The 19,813-nt window shown below is 40.3% G+C and overlaps 2 protein-coding genes across 2 annotated transcripts in view; both read left to right on the plus strand.

Annotated features, from left to right (window-relative positions):
• The window catches only part of CRCP (CGRP receptor component), a 43,017-nt gene extending 30,216 nt beyond the window's left edge, over positions 1 to 12,801 (plus strand). Inside the window, exon 6 of the mRNA XM_070735139.1 lies at positions 8,722 to 12,801. Coding sequence (XP_070591240.1) covers positions 8,722 to 8,868 — 147 coding nt within the window. The 3' untranslated portion in view covers positions 8,869 to 12,801. The remainder of the gene's footprint in view (positions 1 to 8,721) is intronic.
• The window catches only part of SUMF2 (sulfatase modifying factor 2), a 323,736-nt gene that overhangs the window by 227,509 nt on the left and 76,414 nt on the right, over positions 1 to 19,813 (plus strand). The gene's annotated exons all lie outside the window — the stretch shown is intronic.

The raw sequence follows: 19,813 nt of genomic DNA on the forward strand, positions 1-19,813 counted from the left end.
GCGAAGCTCCCTCGCCAGCGCCGTGAACTGCTCCGACGCCTCCCTCGCTTTTAGTACCGTGTTTCCCCGAAAGTAAGACATATGTCTTACTTTCGGGGTATGGCTTATATTAGCCGACCCCCCTGAAAACCCCCCATATGTCTTACAATCGGGGGGGTCTTACTATCGGGGAAACACGGTAGCAAATTTTATTCCTATTTTCAAGCCAATAATAGAATAGGTTCCAGCAATCATAACATTGTGTTTCCTCGTTACCTTTTATTTGCTGTCACTTATTTTCATGGCATAAGAGACAAATGTGTTTGCATTTCTGGCCTTGGGTTTTTCTTGCTTCATCGTTAACAATTCCCTGGATATTTTTTCAGGCACTCTGGTTACCAAACGTAATCCATTAAATTTGGTCTTTACCTTCATCAGGACATCAAAATGAATACATTGACATACCAGTCAGATGTTTTATTTATTTTCTTTGGTTTAAGATGCAACTGTGCAACAAGAAGTGTGTGATCTGAGCCATAGTGAGCACCACAACGTGTTTTTGCTGACAGCATAGAATTTCTTTATTGTTGCCTTTAGATTATATTGTCAGTTTGATTTCAGACTTGTCCATCTGATGTCAGCCATCTGTGGAGTTAGGTTTTTAGTTCTTGGAATAAGGCATGTGCTGTAAACATTTAATTTTCTTAGCAGAACTATCTGTCTCTTTCATTCATACATGACTAATTTTTCCCGTCAATCCAGATACTGTTTGCAGCTTTAATATCTCAGATTTGTACACTGCAATTAAAATTATACCTTTTTTGATATGGTGTTGCAAATTGCCACAGAACTTTTCAATTTCCATTTCTATTGCATCTTGGTTTAGAGCAGTACTACTCAATTATTTTCTTTTATGCCCCACCGAGGAAGAAGTAAACAACTCTCCGCTGGGACAATTGTTTGCAATATTCTGCACATTTTCGCTGAAAAACTCAAGCAGCTTATCATCATGATTGGGGTGTAACGTGTTTAAGTGATGCCTTAATTTATTTGGCTTCATGCTGTCCACTGCCAACATTTTTAGACACAGTAAACATACCGGTCTTTCCTTGTCTCCAACCATAGTCACAGTGAAGCCAAGCGCTACATATGGTTCATCATATTTCCTCGTCTTAGCTTTCGGGCGACTTATGTTTGCCTCATTATCTCCGTCTCTCTCCTCCTTTCTTTTCATCCCTGTTAAATATTTTTCTATGGTGTCTCTTAAGGGTTTGTTATCTGCAGTTCATATCTCCTGTTCTGTGCTGTTCGGTGCAAAAAACCCCTACTCCCTGCGGCAAACCCCCCCCCCCCCCCACGTTCCTCAGGATCACACATACCCCTGGCATTGCTCCTTGCCCCCCTAGGGGAGCCTGCATCACTATTTGAGAAGCACTGATTTGGAGTATACTGGATTTATCATTTGATCTTTGGATTATCTTTGATTCAGATTCAGTTCATCTCTCATTTGGGGCAGGGTTGTATTCAAAAACTGACTGACACCATTTTGATGATGATGATGATGATGATGATGATGATGATAGCTAGCCATAGTTCTTCAGTGAGATTTTAACCCACAGTTGAAGATCTGTTGCTTTTCTGATGTGAAGGGACCCATTTCAGTCCAGTTTAATTTGCTGATTTCCAGAATGTGAATACTTATTCTTGACATTTCTGTTCTGACATCAACTTTACCTTAGTTCATGGTCTTGCACTGCATGGACCAATGGTAGACGCATTTTTGCAGCTTCAACCTTTCCTTTTGCTTCTGGGCAGTCAGCAGATGGACTTCCCTTTGCCTTTAATTCAATATATTATAAGCACCAGTGCCCTTGCTCTTAGCCTGTGATGGCGAACCTATGGCACACGTGCCACAGGTGGCACGTGGAGCCATATCTGCTGGCACGCAAGCCGTTGCCCTAGCTCAACTCCAGCGCGCATGTATGTGCTGGCCAACTGATTTTTGGCTCACACAGAGGCTCTGGGAGGGCGTTTTCAGATTCTGGAGGGCCTCCGGTGGGTGGGGGAGGATGTTTTTGCCCTCCCCAGGCTCCAGGGAAGCCTACCAGGCACACCAGAAGTTGGGAAATGGGCTGTTTCCAGTCTCCAGAGGGTCTCCAGGGAGGGCGGGGGGGCATTTTCACCCTCCCCAGGCATTAAATTACAGTGGTAAGAATGAACTTTTCTAGATAAGAACCAGGTGTTCAAGATTTTTTTGCCTCTTCTCAAGAACCATTTTCCACTTACAAACCTGAGCTTCCGAAACTGTAACCGGAAAAGGCAGGGAGAAGCTACCGTAGGCACTCTCTAGGAATCTCCTGGGAGGAAATAGGGTAGGAAAAGGCGGGGAGAAGCCTCTGTGGGGCCTCTCTAGGAATCTCCTGGGAGGAAACAGGGCCGGAAAAGGGGGGGGGAGAAGCCTCTGTGGGGCCTCTCTAGGAATCTCCTGGGAGGAAACAGGGCCGGAAAAGGCGGGGAGAAGCTTCTGTGGGGCCTCTCTAGGAATCTCCTGGGAGGAAACGGACGGAAAAGGCAAGGAGAAGCCTCTGTGGGGCCTCTCTAGAAATCTCCTGGGAGGAAACAGGGCCGGAAAAGGTGGGGAGAAACCTCTGTGGGGCCTCTCTAGGAATGTCCTGGGAGGAAAGAGGGCCGGAAAAGGCGGGGAGAAGCCTCTGTGGGGCCTCTCTAGGAATGTCCTGGGAGGAAACAGGGTCAGAAAAGGCGGGGAGAAGCCTCTGTGGGGCCTCTCTAGGAATCTCCTGGAAAGAAACAGGGCCTCCACCCTCCCTGTGGTTTCCACTATCAGACATATCTTTTAAATTGATTCCTATGGGAAAAATTGCTTCTTCTTACAAACTTTTCTACTTAAGAAACTGGTCACAGAACAAATTAAGTTCGTGAGTAGAGGTACCACTGTGTAGGTGTGGGCATTTGTTGTGGTGTGCACGATAGTGTGCGTGCACGTGTTTTCGACATCGTTCACCATCACTGTCCTTAGCTCTTGCCCAGTAGCTTCTTTCATGCCTTCCAAATGTGTTGATGCTGTCTTTGCTGTGGACATCCATTTTATTTCCTTGACAGAACACTGGAGTAGATTGCTCTTTCTTTCTCCAGTGGACGGTATTTAATCAGAGCCCTCATCTGTGCCATGCCTGTCATGGATGACGTTTCTGGGAATATACTATGCTTTATAACCCCCTTAGGAAATGTCAGCTGTTTCATCACTACAAGGTCAAGCTCCATGAAAGAAATAATGCATCACTGTAAATTCAAGCTGCATCCCAAGTAGAGCGAGGCTCAACCTGAAAAGTCCAATGGCCAAAGAGATTCAATTCAATTCAATTCAATTTATTAGATTTGTATGCCACCCCTCTCCGAAGACTCGGGGCGGCTCACAACAGTAATAAAAACAGTGGAACAAATCTAATAATAAAATATATAAAAACCTCAGCAATTAAAAACCGTACAGCACATACACATCAAACATGAAATATAATAAGCCTGGGGGAGATGTCTTAGTTCCCCCATGCCTGGCGACATAGATGAGTTTTTAGAGTCTTGCGGAAGGCAAGGATGGTGGGGGCCATTCAAATCTCCGGGGGAAGTTGATTCCAGAGGGCGGGGGCCGCCACAGAGAAGGCTCTTCCCCTGGGGCCCGCCAAACGACATTGTTTGGTCGACGGAACCCGAGAAGGCCAACTCTGTGGGACCTTATCGGCCGCTGGGATTCATGTAGGGCTTTAAAGGTCATTACCAACACTTTGAATTGTGACCGGAAACTGATCGGCAGCCAGTGCAGGCCATGGAGTGTTGTAGAAACATGGACGAATCTAGGAAGCCTCACGATAGCTCTCGCGGCCGCATTCTGCACAATCTGAAGTTTCTGAACACTTTTCAAAGGTAGCCCCATGTAGAGAGTGTTGCAGTAATCGAACCTCAAGGTGATAAGGGCATGAGCGACTGTGAGCAATGACCCCCTGTCCAAATAGGGCCTGAATTCTCTAAAACTCTCCATTGGAGAGGATATTAAAAAGTAGGAAATGGTATCCGGCAAACTTTTTCAAATAGATTGGGAAGGTATTACATTGTTGATTATGTTTACTTTTTATTTTCTCTTCCTTCCTTTTCTTAATATAAATCATGCATTTAAGTCTTTTTTTAAAATTTATTTATATATGAACATAGAGTTATGTTAGAAGAGCAAGAAAAATATCGATATGAAAAACTGCATATGTAAAATTGTATGCAAAGTAAAATAAACAAGGGAAGAGAGATTACGATATCTCTCGACTTTTTCTATGTACCTCTGTTTGTTTTTATGAATTTTCAATAAAAGATTTTTTTTTAATTTAAAAAATAAATAAAAAGCTGGCAATGGGGAAAAAGCAAGGGAGTTCCAAAATCAGATACCTTTCTTATGATCCTTCATCAGGTTTTACAGTAAAAAAGAGAAATACAACAATTCATTATTGTGGGAGGGGGAACAATGAGGGCAATGAAATGATACTTCAAATTAAAGGCTTTACATGGTTGCAAGACTTGGTGAGGGTATGTGACATGTGAGTGTGGATCTAGCATCCTTTAAAAAATTATAAACATAAAATTTGTCAGGGTTGCCTTCAAATTTGGAGATGACTGAGGAAGTCATAGCACATCTTTGGGGCATCATAAAAAGGACACCATATTGTTAGAATATTCATGACTGGGAGAGTTACACTAACAAGGTTAGCCAATGAATAGACATAGCAACTAAGTTAGCCAATGGGAGCTAACCACTTCTGAGTCTGTGCAGAGAATTGAAACTTAAGGCTGGTGTGTCTCCAGTCTACATTGCACTCTCCGTTCTGTACTCTCTCACTCTGAACTCTGCTGAAATGAAACTAACTCTCCTGCTCCTGTTTACCTGTAACTGATTGAAGAAGAATTTTACTTGTGGTATTGTAAATATATACACTGCTAAAAAAATAAAGGGAACACTTAAACAACACAATATAACTCCAAGTAAAGCAAACTTCTGTGAAAGCAAACTGTTCACTTAGGAAGCAACACTGATTGACAATCAATTTCACATGCTGTTGTACACATTCAGTTTTGTACAGAACAAAGTATTCAATGAGAATATTTCATTCATTCAGATTTAGGATGTGTTATTTGAGTGTTCCCTTTACTTTTTTGAGCAGTGTGTGTATGTGTATATACATATGTATTAATGTCGGATCACCCTGGTATATTGAAGGAACGTCACAGCTCCTTTTTGCCTCTCGGCCCAACCCAGGGCCATTTCCAAGGCAGTTAATTTTATTGATAGCCAACAATTCTATCTGTATGTGTCACATGTTTTTTTTTGCTGAATTTGAAAATTAAGGGAGACTAGGATAGATCTATTTCGGCCTTATTTTGGCCTCATCAGCTAGCCATACCCACTGGGACTTGAACCTGCAACCTTTGCCTTGTAAGGCAGAGAATTATCCTCTAGGCTACAGTATCCAATCCCTTCAGCTTATAAACATAATTATTATGTTTATAAAGATGTTATTGAATCCAGCTGAATCAGTCATCTGTGTGTGCTTCCGGTAATAGGATAGGATAGGATAGAATTCTTTATTGGCCAAGTGTGATTGGACACACAAGGAATTTGTCTTGGTGCATATGCTCTCAGTGTACATAAAAGAAAAAGATACATTTGTCAAGAATCAGTTAATGATTGTCATAGGGGTCAAATAAGCAATGAAGAAACAAACAATATTAATAAAAATCTTAGGATACAAGCAACAAGTTACAATCATAAAGTCCTAAGTGGGAGGAAATGGGTGATAGGAATGATGAGAAAAAACTAGTAGAAATAGAAGTGCAGACTTAGTAAAAGGTTTGACAGTATTGAGGGAATTATTTGTTTAGTAGAGTGATGGCGTTCGGGAAAAAACTGTTCTTGTGTTTTTTGATTTTGCAACAAACTTAATACGTATGAGGACATGAGCGAGAGTTTCTGCTTCCCTGGATCCAAGAGGGCAAATAGGTTCAGTGCAGACTTTCTGCCAGTAGATCTGGTGGGAGGTCCAGAAATTAGGATAAACGATTCAATGATAAGATTTGAGTCCAGGGTGTATCCAGATATTGACAGTACCTAACTTTGACTAATGCATTCAATCAGCGCCTAGGTGGGGAAAGCTGTTAACAATGCCAATAGTCTTATCTGGAGAAATGCCCTCCCTTACCAGGGAAGGAAAGGCCTCTGTGCCAGTTCTTTAGAAGACCTGATTAGTTATTTTCTGATTCGTAGCGATTGGTTGCATTTTATCCTACTATTACTGAGCCTCGCTAAATGTTAAAAGTTGGCTGTTTTTTTTGTTCATTTCCTGCATAATGTCAGCTTTATTGTTTTAGGACAGTTCTTCTCAATTATTTTCTGTTACGCCCCCCTCCAAAGTAGAAGTAAACATTTCGCGTCCCTCCCCAACTTTCTGCTAGGACGATTATTTGCAATATTTGGCACGTTTTTGCTGAAAAAAACTCAAGCGGTTATCAGAGTGATTGGGGTGTAATATGTTCAAGTGATGCCTTAATTTATTTGGCTTAATGCTGTGCACTGCCAACATTTTTACACACAGTAAACATACCGGTCTTTCCTTGTCTCCCACCGTAGTCACAGTGAAGCCAAGTGCTACACACACTTTCTCCTATTTCCTCATCTTAACTTTTGGGAGACTTACGTTTGTCTCATTATCTTCATCTTGCTTCCCCTTTCTTTTCATCCGTGTTAAATATTTTCCCATGGTGTCTCTTTTTTTTTATTATTATTAGAGTTGAAAGGGATCTTACAGCTCATCAAGTTCAACCCCCTGCCTGAGCAGGAAATACTACAGCACCCCAGCCAAATGGCAGTCCAATCTCCTCTTGAAAGTGTCCAAAGTTGGGGAGTCCACAACCTCCGCTGGCAGGCCGTTCCACTGGTTGATCGCTCTCACTGTCAGGAAATTCTTTCTTATCTCCTGGTTGAATCTTTCCTTGGTCAGTTTCCAACCATTGTTCCTCGTCCGGCCCTCTGGTGCCCTGGAAAACAGTGTGTCCCCCTCCTCTCCGTGGCAACCCCTTAAGTACCTGTATACAGCTATCATGTCCCCCCTAGCCCTTCTTTTTACTAGACTATCCATGCCCAGTTCCAGCAACCTTTCCTCGTATGACCTGGTCTCTAGTCCCCTTACCTTATTAAACCCTTATCTCTTAAGGGTTTGTTATCTGCCTTTCATATCTACTGCTCTGTGCTGTGTGCTATTGTTTGGTGCAAAAAACCCCTACTCCCTGTGGCAAAAAAACCAACAACACACGTTTTCCGGGGTCACACATCTCCCCTGGCATTGCTCCGTGCCCCTCCAGAGAGGCCTGCCCCACTATTTTAGAAGCACTTGCAGTACCAGCTGATAATTGTGTGAATTAGGTCCGTCCTAAGGAGTTTGGAAGTTTGCATGTAAAAGGGTGATCAGGATGTCCAGATATATGTAGAGATATGCAGGAGGACTAGATAAGATACCAGAATATAATGTGGCAATTAAGGAATCAGATAAATGACGAAGACATGTTTGTAGAAAAAAATGGTTTACTCTTCGGTGCAAAATATCTTCTGCCTTCCGTCTTCTATATACAGGAACTTTATTATTCAGCTTACTTACAAGTAGATACTCAACCAATCCAAGTTACAAGTAGTGCCTTCCGTCCCCTGTCCTATTGCTCTCCTATATCTCCTATACCTTTCTTCTATTCCTATATCTCTTCTTCTATTATTTCATTGATATGTTCTATTACTATATCTTCTTTTCTATTCTTTCATAGATATATTTTACCATGAGTATCTCCTCTATAACCTTCATCATGTATTTTACTATGTGTATATATATATATGTCACATTTTCTTTTGCTGAATTTGAAAATTAAGGGAGACTAGGATAGATCTATTTCGGCCTTATTTTGGCCTCATCAGCTAGCCATACCCACTGGAACTTGAACCTGCAACCTTTGCCTTGTAAGGCAGAGAATTATCCTCTAGGCTACAGTATCCAATCCCTTCAGCTCTGCACCAGGGAAGGGTTACATATTTTTGTGTCGAATCACCCTGGTGTATGTATATACACCCACTAAAACTCTTACTGTGTATTGGACAAAATAAATAAATAAATAAAAATAAATAAAATAAAATGGATACAAAACCAATGCAGATTTCTAGTAGATACAAAACCATCCAGGTTTCTTCGTATCACTGCTAGTACTTTACTCAATATTTAACTCACACTCAAACTGCTCCTGCGAGCCAGCAAATAACCACCACCATCAACAGCAAGCAATAGCAGACAGCAGGGATTTATTTGTTTGTTTGTTTATTTATTTATTTATTTATTAGATTTGTATGCCGCCCCTCTCCGAGGACTCAATATTAAATGAGATAATAATAAATGGGATAATCATGGTACAGTTGATTTGCATCTTACAATGCTCTGGCCCAATCACATTGCAGTTCATACTCCGAGTCCTCGGAGAGGGGCAGCGTACAAATCTAATAAATAAAAAAAAATAAAATAGTTCACACCCTATGACTCAGCATTAATATGCTTACATTCTATGTTTTACCTTATATAATGAAATATCACCCAGGATTGCTGCTACTCCTGACACAGGATACACCTGTACATACTAAATCGTTGTCCTTTGCAGATTGTGGAAGAAAGTGAAGAGAGGCTTACAGAAGAGCAAATCGAATCCCTTCTCCAGACAGTCACCAGCATGCTTCCTGGAGACCCGGAACAAGAGCAGGAGCAGCAGCAGCCCATGATTGTGGAAGAGGAGGGGAACCAGACATAGGGGAAGTACAAAAGACCTAAACTGCAGGAAGCCACCTTCCCCATTTTGGAATCTGGAAGAGTTGACCATGCACTTCATTTGCTATCAGAATCTGCAGATTTCCCACAGTCTCCACGACAACTATGCATGTTTTTCAGTTGTATTTGTATTTGTATTTATTAGATTTGTAAGCCGCCCCTCTCCGAAGACTCAGGGCGGCTAACAACAATATAAAAAGACAATGAAAAGAAATATAATATTAAAACAATCTAAAAAAGCCCAATTTAAAGAACCATTCATACAAGCATACCATGTATACATTCTATAAGCCTAGGGGGAAGGGAAATTTCAATTCCCCCATGCCTGACGACAGAGGTGGGTTTTAAGGAGCTTGCGAAAGACAAGGAGGGTGGGGGCAACTCTGATATCTGGGGGGAGCTGGTTCCAGAGGGCCAGGGCCGCCACAGAGAAGGCGGGTCCCGCCTGGGTTCCGCCAAACGACATTGCTTCGTCGACGGGACCCGGAGAAGGCCACAGGAGTATAAACTTTTAAAGGGGTGGTCTTGTTTTTATGTTTTGTGTATTGTAAATGCGAAATGAATCGAGGTTCATCCCAGGGCAAATGGTACTGTTGATTTCATGTTTATCCACCTGGAAGATTTTACACATTAATTGCACAGATGTTGGCATTAAGGACTTGTTCATTTATTAGGGAAATGCATTCCAATTTCCCTGTTATCACTAAAGGGTATCGTATATAAAGTAGCAAATCATTAATAGGTTAACAATGGCCTATCTCAGTGATGGCAAACCTTTTCAGCACTGAGCATCGAAAAGAGAGCACTTGGCGCATGCAATGTTCACCCGGATTACGACAAGGAAGAGGAGCTGCCTGTTCTGCCCCAGCTAGGAACCTCGCAAAACACAGTTTGTTCGCAATGAGTTTAATCACCAACTACTAATAAATGTCTTAGTAGAAGTCACTACACTCACGCATACACGCGGACTTAAAAGCAGTGTATTCTTGCTAAAGCCCAGCTGTTAATTAAGCATGTATTTATTTATGTTAATTAAACATTAACAGCTGGCATACGTTCAGACAGTGTTAGATAACAGAAGAGCAATTAGTCTTTGATAGCTCACGAAGTTTGGCAAAATGCCTTGAGAACCGAACCGAAGCAAAGAAACAGAGCAGATATTTTTCCTAGAGTCAACACCACACAATGACCAACCAGGTTTCCAAATGTTGTTTCCTGCAGCCTTTCAGCTGCCTCTGCTGTCCTTAAGTAGACTAGAGGAGTGGCCAATTAGCCCCAAGTCTTACTCCTAAGGAAATCTCCCCTGTAATAACACACACAGAGAGAGACAGACAGACAGTCAGAGAGAGAGAGAGAGAGAGAGAGAGAGAGAGAGAGAGAGAGAGAGAGAGAGAGAGAGAGAGAGAGAGAGAGAGAGAGAGAGAGAGAACTCTTCTAAAGCTACATATTCAACCCAACTTACTGCATTTGGAAAAACATCCAGAGTCCACTTTCTGCCATATATTTAACCATAGCTTCTGTGGATTAGAATACCCTCCTGGACCTTATTTAACCCTTAGGATTCCTTTTCCCCAATAATCCACTTGGGGAAAAGGAATCCTCAATCTGTGTATTGTATTGGCAGCTCTGTGTTAGCAAGTAGGATGCTTCTTCTTCTTCCCTAGCTTGTACATCACTGTTAGAGCCAGGAAATGTCATGGATTGAGCAAAATGTGTGAAACGTATTTAACGATGCTCTTGCTTAGCACCAGATGTTTGGGCTCAATTGTGGTCATAAATCAAGGACTATCCCTGCCTTCCTCTGCATGGCAGCCTTGTCCTAATAAACTCCTTCTCCTTTCTGGCAAATTTCCTCTCTGTTAGAGGCACCAAAATAATCCAGACAATTTACGGTTTCTTGCCGCAGCATGGGGTGACCTCTGAGATATCTTCCAGCCCTAAATTGCTGTGATGCTTCAAAGTGTCTTCTGAAGCCACGTCTAGTGGCAGGGTTTGTAGTGCTTCCTTCCTCTTCTTCCTTTCTCCCTTCCTCTTCCTGTTCCTTTCTCTTCCCCGCAATTCCTCGACTCGTCTGGGCTGCAGCTGAGCCTGCTGCCATGAGCCGGCACATGGAGGCACCCCTTCCCAACCAGATCTTCCCAGATGAGACTTGGAGGAAAGCACCGCTCATGGCTGCTACATTTAAGGGGTGGCGGCTGCAACGCTGCCATCATCGGGGGTTTATTTATTTTATTTCTGTATTTATTTTATTAGACGTATAGGTTTATAGGCCACCCTTCTCGCCAACTCGCAAGGGTAAAATAGACACAGTAATAAGTCTACGGAGAGGGGCGGCATACAAATGTAACAACAACAACAACAACAACAATAATAATAATAATAATAATAAAATAAAAATAAAAACAAAAACATTAGGAATATAAATAAAACTCACTATAAAAAGTAATCAATCATCCCTCTTTCATACCAATGGCTGGAGTGAAACTTATCGCTCACGGTTCCCAGGCCTGCTGGCAGAGATGTGTCTTTAACCGCCTTTTGAAAGGCAAGGAGAGTAGAGCTGGTGCAGATTTCCGGGGAGAGTTGGTTCCAGAGGGCTGGGGCCGCAACAGAGAAGACCCTCCCCTGTGGACCCGCCAGCCGACATTGTTTGGCCAACGGAACCCGGGGGAGGCCAACTGTGTGACCTAACCGGTCGCTAGGCAAAAGACATCTGCACCGTTTCCACGCAACTCGGTGCTGAAAGGGTTCACCATCACTGTTATATTGGCTCTCTTTTAAAGCTATACTCATTTAACATTGTGAACCAACTCACATGTTTTTAAGATTCTGGTATGAAAGCCTTATATTTCAAACAGAAACATTTTCCCTGCATAAAAAGCCCACCTCTAGAAATTCATTCTCATGATTAATGACTTTAGCACTGATATAAGTCTTGAGTTCAGATTGGCAACATTTCTTTACATCTTTAGGGATGGCATTTATGTTCCCTCCCTATAAACATCTGAAAAATCATTTGTTAGCAATAATCTCTGTTAGATGATTAATCTCCTATTAGATGATTAATCTCCTATTTGGTTTCTTTTATTTCTCTTTGTTCATACTTTATTCTTCATACACCAAAAACAAGCTTTTTGGATGTGCTTTTAAATGTTAATATACCGTTTAATTGTGCCACATCCTTGTCAATTAAACCTAATTATTATATTTTGTATATGTATTGTATTTTGGATACCAAATGTTAAGCTTAAGAACTTGGAAGTGATTAACTGCTAAGCCTCGTGAATGTTTACTTAGAAATTTGTCATTGTATTCAAAGAAATTTCTGCCAAGTCAATATTTTACTGCACCATTTGATATTTATTTGGAGCAAAACAATTTATTCAAAGCTTTCAGAGCATAGCGCAGCACATGATAGAGTAATCTAAACAGTATGGGAAAAAATAGCATACCATATATACTCATGGATAAGCCCATCCATAGATAAGCCAATCCTCAAATTTTTAATGAAAATGCCATGAAAAAATGTGCCATCTGCAGATAAGCCAGTTATGAAGATTAAAATGTGTAAAAATGTTGAGGGTCATCTTATTTACGAATAAACTTATCCGGGAGAATATACAGATACTTTAAAAAAATATGATTATATTCACAGAAACCTCACAATTGATCTACGTAGAAATCATTTTTGGAATTTTTATTCAATAAAGGGAAAAATGAAATTTTGATATTAGAATTTGACATCTTTTGATTATTGAAGATACGTATTTGTGTAATCTGAAAGCAGAGAATGTTCAATTATAGATTTTTTTTATTACAGAAATGTCTAGCAGTATGTACCATAACTATATTGAACAAGTTGGAAGTTTAACATCTTTCTTGTTATTCTTTGTTTTCTTGTGTCACTTTTTAAACATTCCCTCTTGTTCTTCTTTTCCACATTTCTTCTCTTATTCTAATTTTCTATTTTAGCCTTTTATTTCTTGAAATTTAATAAACTTTTTAAACAAAAAAAATCTCATAGCTGAAATTAAAAATGTGAACTAGTAGCAAAATCAATTACTAAAAGCTTGCAAAAGTTCTTAAAATGACTCCTACGAAATTCCTAGGAATTCCAAAGATAAGATTTCCATTGTTAAAAAGTAACATTTGAAAATTACTTTTAAATTATTGCCTTATATTATCATAACTACACAGTGTTTCTCTGCAAAGTGGAATCAGCCAAATGTGAGTGGGGAAAAAAACTTGAATTGAGCTCAGTTGTGGCTATGCCCATATAAAAGGTATTTTCTTGGGAATATTTATGTATTAAATTTATTGGCCTCCCTTCTTACCGCAAGGTAATGCTTTATTTCTCATTATTTTTTCCTGGACATTTCCCAAAATCTTTGAGTGGTTTATATAGTCTTGGGACTTCAGAATGGCTGAAGTGGAAGGTACCTCACAAATGCGCAACAACAAAAACAATCTATAGGCAACATATATAAATGTTGAACATGTTGAAAATATATCAACTGTTAAACCACGAGGCTGCAAAGGCCAACAGTGGCACTAATATTTATAATCTGAGATATTAAATGTAACGAATTGAACAGCAAATCCACTAAACATAAGTTCCCGACTGAACTCGCCCCCTTCTGGCGGCAATACATAACATCAACAACAATTAATAATAATAATAATAATAATAATAATAATAATAATAATAATAATAATTTATTGGATTTGTATGCCGCCCCTTTCCGTTCATTTTTATTATTGGTTTAATATCAACATTTACTAAAATTGGAATGTTATGATTTTATGATCATTCTGACTAAGCCTGAAGTCGTTTACCCTAGAACAGTGGTTCTCAACCTTTCTAATGTTGCGCCCCCTTAATGCAGTTCCGCATGTTGTGGTGACCCCCAACCATAAGTCTAGTGCCAATTCCCCAACAGAGCTTTAAGCTGATTGGCAGGAAGGTCAGAGGGACACCCGCACTGTAAACGCCTGATTGGTCAGATTGTAAAAATATGTTCTAAGGTGCCAGAATACAAGCTTTAGTTCCTAACACCATGGGAAATTTGTCTTGGGTGACCCCTGTGAAACGATTGTTGGACCCCCCCAAAGGGATTCCGGCCCCCAGGTTGAGAACTACTGCCTTAGAAGTGAACTGGAATGAGCTAGAGAACAATCCAATATAATTTTGCATAAGAAGTAAAGTGAATTCAGTGATTCCTAGAAATGAATCACAGGACTGCAAAAGGTTCTATAGGTACCCTATTTTTCGGAGTGTAAAACTCACCTTTTTCCTCCCTAAAAGAGGCTGAGAATTAGGGTGCGTCTTATACTTTGAATGTAGCGCTTCCTCCCCCCCCCAGCCCCTAACTAGCTGCTGACGATCTTCCTGGCTCTTAAATTGCAGGCTCTTTCATTGTTTCTCTCTGTGAAGAATGTTTCCCAAGCCCTAATTCTTTCCAGGGTTTTTTTCATTGCTCTAACTTGCTCCGAATAAGTTTCTTTGCAGCCTTAACCAGGTGCTAACAATGTTCCCATCTCTTCCCAGCTTGCAAGCTCTTTCATTATTACTCTCTGCGAAGAATGTTTTCCAAGCCTTAAGTCTTTGCAGGGTTTTTTCCATTGCTCTACTTGCTCCGAATGTTTCTTTCCAGGTGCTAATGATGTTCCCAGCTCTTACTGGCTTGCAAGCTCTTTCATTGTTACTCACTCCGAATAAAGTTTTTTTAAAGCCCTAACCAGGGGATAAAATAATGTGTTGGCTAAGGGCGCTAGCCAGATGAATACCTGGTAAGCAGAATCCCCCCCCCCATTTTGCTCCCAAAAAACTAAGGTGTGTCTTATTCTCCAAAAAATACAGTCATCCTCAACTTACAACCATTTGTTTAATGACCATTGTAGGATCCCCATGGTCACACAATCAAAATTCAGGCTCTTAGCAACTGGCATGTATTTATGACAGTTGCACTGTTCCATGTTCTTGTGATCATCCCTTGTGATCATCCCTCAAGCGACAGGAGGAGCCAGATTGGCTTAACAACCACATAATTCACTTAACAACTGCAGTGATTCACTTAACAACTATGGCGAAAAGGTTCTAAAATGGGGTACATCTCACTTAACTATGTTGCTGAGCAACAAAAATGTTGGGCTCAGCTGCCGTTATAAATCAAGGATTACTTACGGCAGTGTTTCCCAACCTTGGCAACTTGCTGGCTGGGGAATTTTGGGAGTTGAAGTCCAAATATCTTCAAGTTGCCAAGGTTGGGAAACACTGACTTATGGTATGTCTCTACTTACTTACTTACTTTCTTTCTTTCTTTCTTTCTTTCTTTCTTTCTTTCTTTCTTTCTTTCTTTCTTTCTTTCTTCCTTCCTTCCTTCCTTCCTTCCTTCCTTCCTTCCTTTCTCCCTCTCTCTCTCTTTTGGGGTTTTGATGCCCCTGTAATCAGCGGTGGGTTGCTCCCAGTTTGGACCAGTTCTTACAACCAGTAGCACTAGTGGCGGGAGGCTCCACCCAACTATCTGGGACACTTCAGCGCATGCGCAAAAGCATCACAAACACACATAGGCTTCCCCAAATATGCCCATGTTACATCAACACTCCGCAGACTACATTGGTTGCCGATCAGTTTCCGGTCACAATTCAAAGTGTTGGTAATAACCTTTAAAGCCCTTCATGGCACCGGACCAGATTATCTCCGGGACCGCCTTCTGCTGCACGAATCCCAGCGACCAGTTAGGTCTCACAGAGTTGGCCTTCTCCGGGTCCCATCAACTAAACAATGTCGTTTGGCGGGACCCAGGGGAAGAGCCTTCTCTGTGGCGGCCCCGGCCCTCTGGAACCAACTCCGCCCAGAGATTAGAATTGCCCCCACCCTCCTCGCCTTTCGTAAGCTTGTTAAAACCCACCTTTGCCGTCAGGCATGGGCGAACTGAGATACTCTTTCCCCCTAGGCCTTTACAATTTATGCATGGTATGTTTGTATGTATGTTTGGTTTGATAATAAGGGTTTTTTTTTAGTTGTTTTAATATTGGATTGTTACATGCTGTTTTTTATCACTGTTGTTAGCCGCCGCGAGTCTACGGAGAGGGGCGGCATACAAGTCCAATAAATAATGGTATGTTTGTGTGTATGTTTGCTTTTAATAATGGGGTTTTTAGTGGGTTTTTTTAAATTATTAGATTTGTTTTTACATTGTCTTTGTTATTGTTGTGAGTCCTGAGTCTACGGAGAGGGGCGGCATGCAAATCTAATAGATAGATAGATAGATAGATAGATAGATAGATAGATAGATAGATAGATAGATAGATAGATAGATAGATAGATAGATACAGTAGGTAGATAGATAGATAGATAGATAGATAGATAGATAGATAGATATAATAATAATAATAACAACAACAACAACAACAACATAGGAACCGGTAGGAAAGTTATTTACAACCCACCACTGCCCGTTGTCCCTTGCATCAGGGATACACAGCTATTATTTAACTGCTGCTAAGTAGGATAAAACTCACAGTGGAACCAGCTACCCCAGTATTTTGAAGCAACGGAGATGGACTCACTGAGACGAGGCGAAAATGGGATGCTTGTGCCTTAGGCATCTCTTTTCCAAAGAACGTTTGGCTCCCCACTTGCCTTTCTTTGCCTAGAGGATGTGAACTACTTGTTCTGGGGATTAAGAGAAATCTCAGCAAATACGCTCAGCAGCCTCTGACTCATTGCCCAGATTCAATCTGCACTGCCAATTTTGACGTTGTTAAGCCACGTAAAACTCTTACAATCAGCATTATTTTCAGGGTAACAGGCACTTTGTATTGTGTTTTTCTTCTTATAGTTACCATTTCGGCCTCTTGAGGATTCTTCTCCCTCATTTTAGGGGTGGGCTGATTACTGATGAGCTTAGAATAGAATAGAGCTGGAAGGGACTTTGGAGGTCTTGTAGTCCAGCCCGTTCTCAAGTAGGAGACCCTAAGATTTCAGACAAGTGGCTGTCCATGCTTTTTATTTCTCTCTATGCTTTTTATTTCTAATTTATTCCCTACCATCTTGTCAGCAACTTAAGAGGTGAAAAAATAAATGTATAGAAAGAAACATACAATGAATTTAAAAATTGTCAAAGTGGTTTGCAGACACAGAATACCCATGTTAATAGACCACAGTTGTGAATTTTTAAATTAATTTTATTCATTAACAAGTTTTATTTTACTATTTATATGTAATATGTCACATCTTGACCATGACTTTTCCTTGCTATCTTAGACTTAGTTTTCTTTTTGTTACTGAGTTGATCTATGATTGTAATAAAATATGCTAGTATCTGTAATTTAATATGATGGTCCGGTTCAGACAACTTGCTAAGACAATACAGGTAGTCCTCGACTTACAATAGTTCGCTTAGTGACTATTCAAAGTTACAGTGGGAAAAAGTGTCTTATGATGGTTTTTCTCACTTATGACCACTGCAACATCCCCATGGTCATGTGATCAAAATTCAGATGCATGACAACTGGTTCATGTTGACAGTTGCAGTGTCCTGGGGTCATGTGATCATCTTTTGCTACCTTCTGACAAGCCAAGTCAAAGGGGTAGCCAGATTCACTTAACAACGGTGCTACTAACTTAGCAACTGCAATGATTCACTTATCTGTGGCAAGAAATGCCATAAAATGGAGCAAAACACACCTAACAAATAGAATAGAATAGAAAGAGTAGAGTAGAGTAGTAGAATAGAATAGAGTAGTAGAATAGAATAGAATAGAGTAGAGTACAGTAGAGTAATAGAATAGAATAGAGTAGAGTAGAATAGAGTAGAGTAGTAGAATAGAATAGAATAGAGTAGTAGAATAGAGTAGTAGAATAGAATAGAGTAGAGTACAGTAGAGTAGTAGAATAGAATAGAGTAGAGTAGAGTAGAGTAGTAGAATAGAATAGAGTATAGTAGAATAGAGTAGTAGAATAGAATACAATACAATAGAATAGAGTAGAGGAGTAGAGTAGAGTAGTAGAATAGAATAGAGTAGAGTAGAGTAGTAGAATAGAGTAGAGTAGAGTAGTAGAATAGAATAGAATAGAATAGAATTCTTTATTGGCCATGTGTGATTGGACACACAAGGAATTTGTCTTTGGTGCTCTCAGTGTACATAAAATATATCTTTGTCAAGAATCATGAGGTATAATACTTAATGATGGTTATAGGGTACAAATAAGCAACCAGGAAACAATCAATATTAATATAAATCATAAGGATACAAGCAACAAGTTACAGCCATACAGTCATAAGTGAAAGGAGATGGATGATAGGAACAATGAGAATAGTAATAGTAATACAGTCTTAGTGCATAGTTTGACAGTGGTGAGGGAATTAGTTGTTTAGCAGAGTGATAGTGTTCGTGAAAAAAATGTTCTTGTGTCTAGTTGTCTTGGTGTACAGTGCTCTATAGCAGTGTTTCCCAACCTTGGCAACTTGAAGATATCTGGACTTCAACTCCCAGAATTCCCAGCCAGCATTCTCTGGCTGGAGAATTTTGGGAGTTGAAGTCCAAATATCTTCAAATTGCCAAGGTTGGGAAACACTGCTCTATAGCATCATTTTAAGGGTAAGAGTTGAAATAATTTATGTCCAGGATGCCAGGGGCCAGTAAATATTTTCACGGCCCTCTTTTTGACTATTGTTTGTTTGTTTGTTTGTTTGTTTGTTTGTTCATTCATTCATTCATTCATTTATTTATTTATTGGATTTGTATGCTGCCCCTCTCCGCAGACTCGGGGCAGCTAACAACAATGGTAAAAACAACATGTAACAATCCAATTTAGTAAAACAACTAAAAACCCTAATTATAAAAACCAAACATACACACAAACATACCATGCATAACTTGTAATGGCCTAGGGGAAGAAATATCTTAACTCCCCCATGCCTGGCGACAAAGGTGGGTCTACAGGTCCACAGTGGAAGGCAGGTTGGCAGTAATTGTTTTTCTGCAGTTCTGATTATCCTCTGACGTTTGCGACTGTCTTGTTGGGTTACACTTAACAGGTCTCACTTAACAGAAATTTTGGTTCAATTATAGATGAAAATCAAGGATTACACGTAGGATTCCTACAGTAGGCTGAATCACACACACACAACTAGTTTTAGCTTAGTATGCAAAGCCAGCAAACGGGCCAGAAGGGATGCATATTTAAGAGCATCTGTACATGCTGGCTCTGTTTTTTGGCATACTGATTAGCTATGCACAGAATTTCATTTTATGCTCTGCATCAGAAAAAAAAAAAGGTGCTGTAGTCCTTATTTAGCAAATCTCATACAATGACCATTTGCAATTATGACAGTAATGTAAAAGTAATTTTGCTTCCAGTCCATATATTTACACTCTTCACAGATTTGGAAAGCCAAGGTACACTGAAGTAAAAACATAAGTGCAGTTGTTTCACTTAGTGACCACTTTGCTCAACAACCAAGTTCTTCATTGTAATTGTGGTGACTAAACAAGGAATGCCACCGCTAAATACCATTTGGTTTGGAATATTCCTGCCACTCAACATAAGGAGCTGATAGATAAATTAGTGAAGATTGGACTTAATCCATGGATAGTTCAGTGGATTTGCAGCTGGCTGAAGCGTAGATATCAGAGGGTTGTTGTTAATGGTGAATATTCTGAGCAAAGATTGGCTATAAGCGGTGTGCCACAAGGGTCTGTTCTGGGTCCTATTCTTTTTAATATGTTTGTGAGTGACATAGGGGAAAGTTTGGTAGAGAAGGTTTGCCTATTTGCCGATGACTCTAAAGTGTGCAATAGGGCTGATATTCCTGGAGGCGTCTGTAATATGGCAAATGATTTAGATTTACTAGATAAGTGGTCAAAGCAATGGAAACTGCAGTTTAATGTTTCCAAATGTAAAATAATGCACTTGGGGA

Source organism: Erythrolamprus reginae, chromosome 1 (assembly GCF_031021105.1).
Source record: "Erythrolamprus reginae isolate rEryReg1 chromosome 1, rEryReg1.hap1, whole genome shotgun sequence".
Taxonomy (NCBI): Eukaryota; Metazoa; Chordata; class Lepidosauria; order Squamata; family Dipsadidae; genus Erythrolamprus; species Erythrolamprus reginae.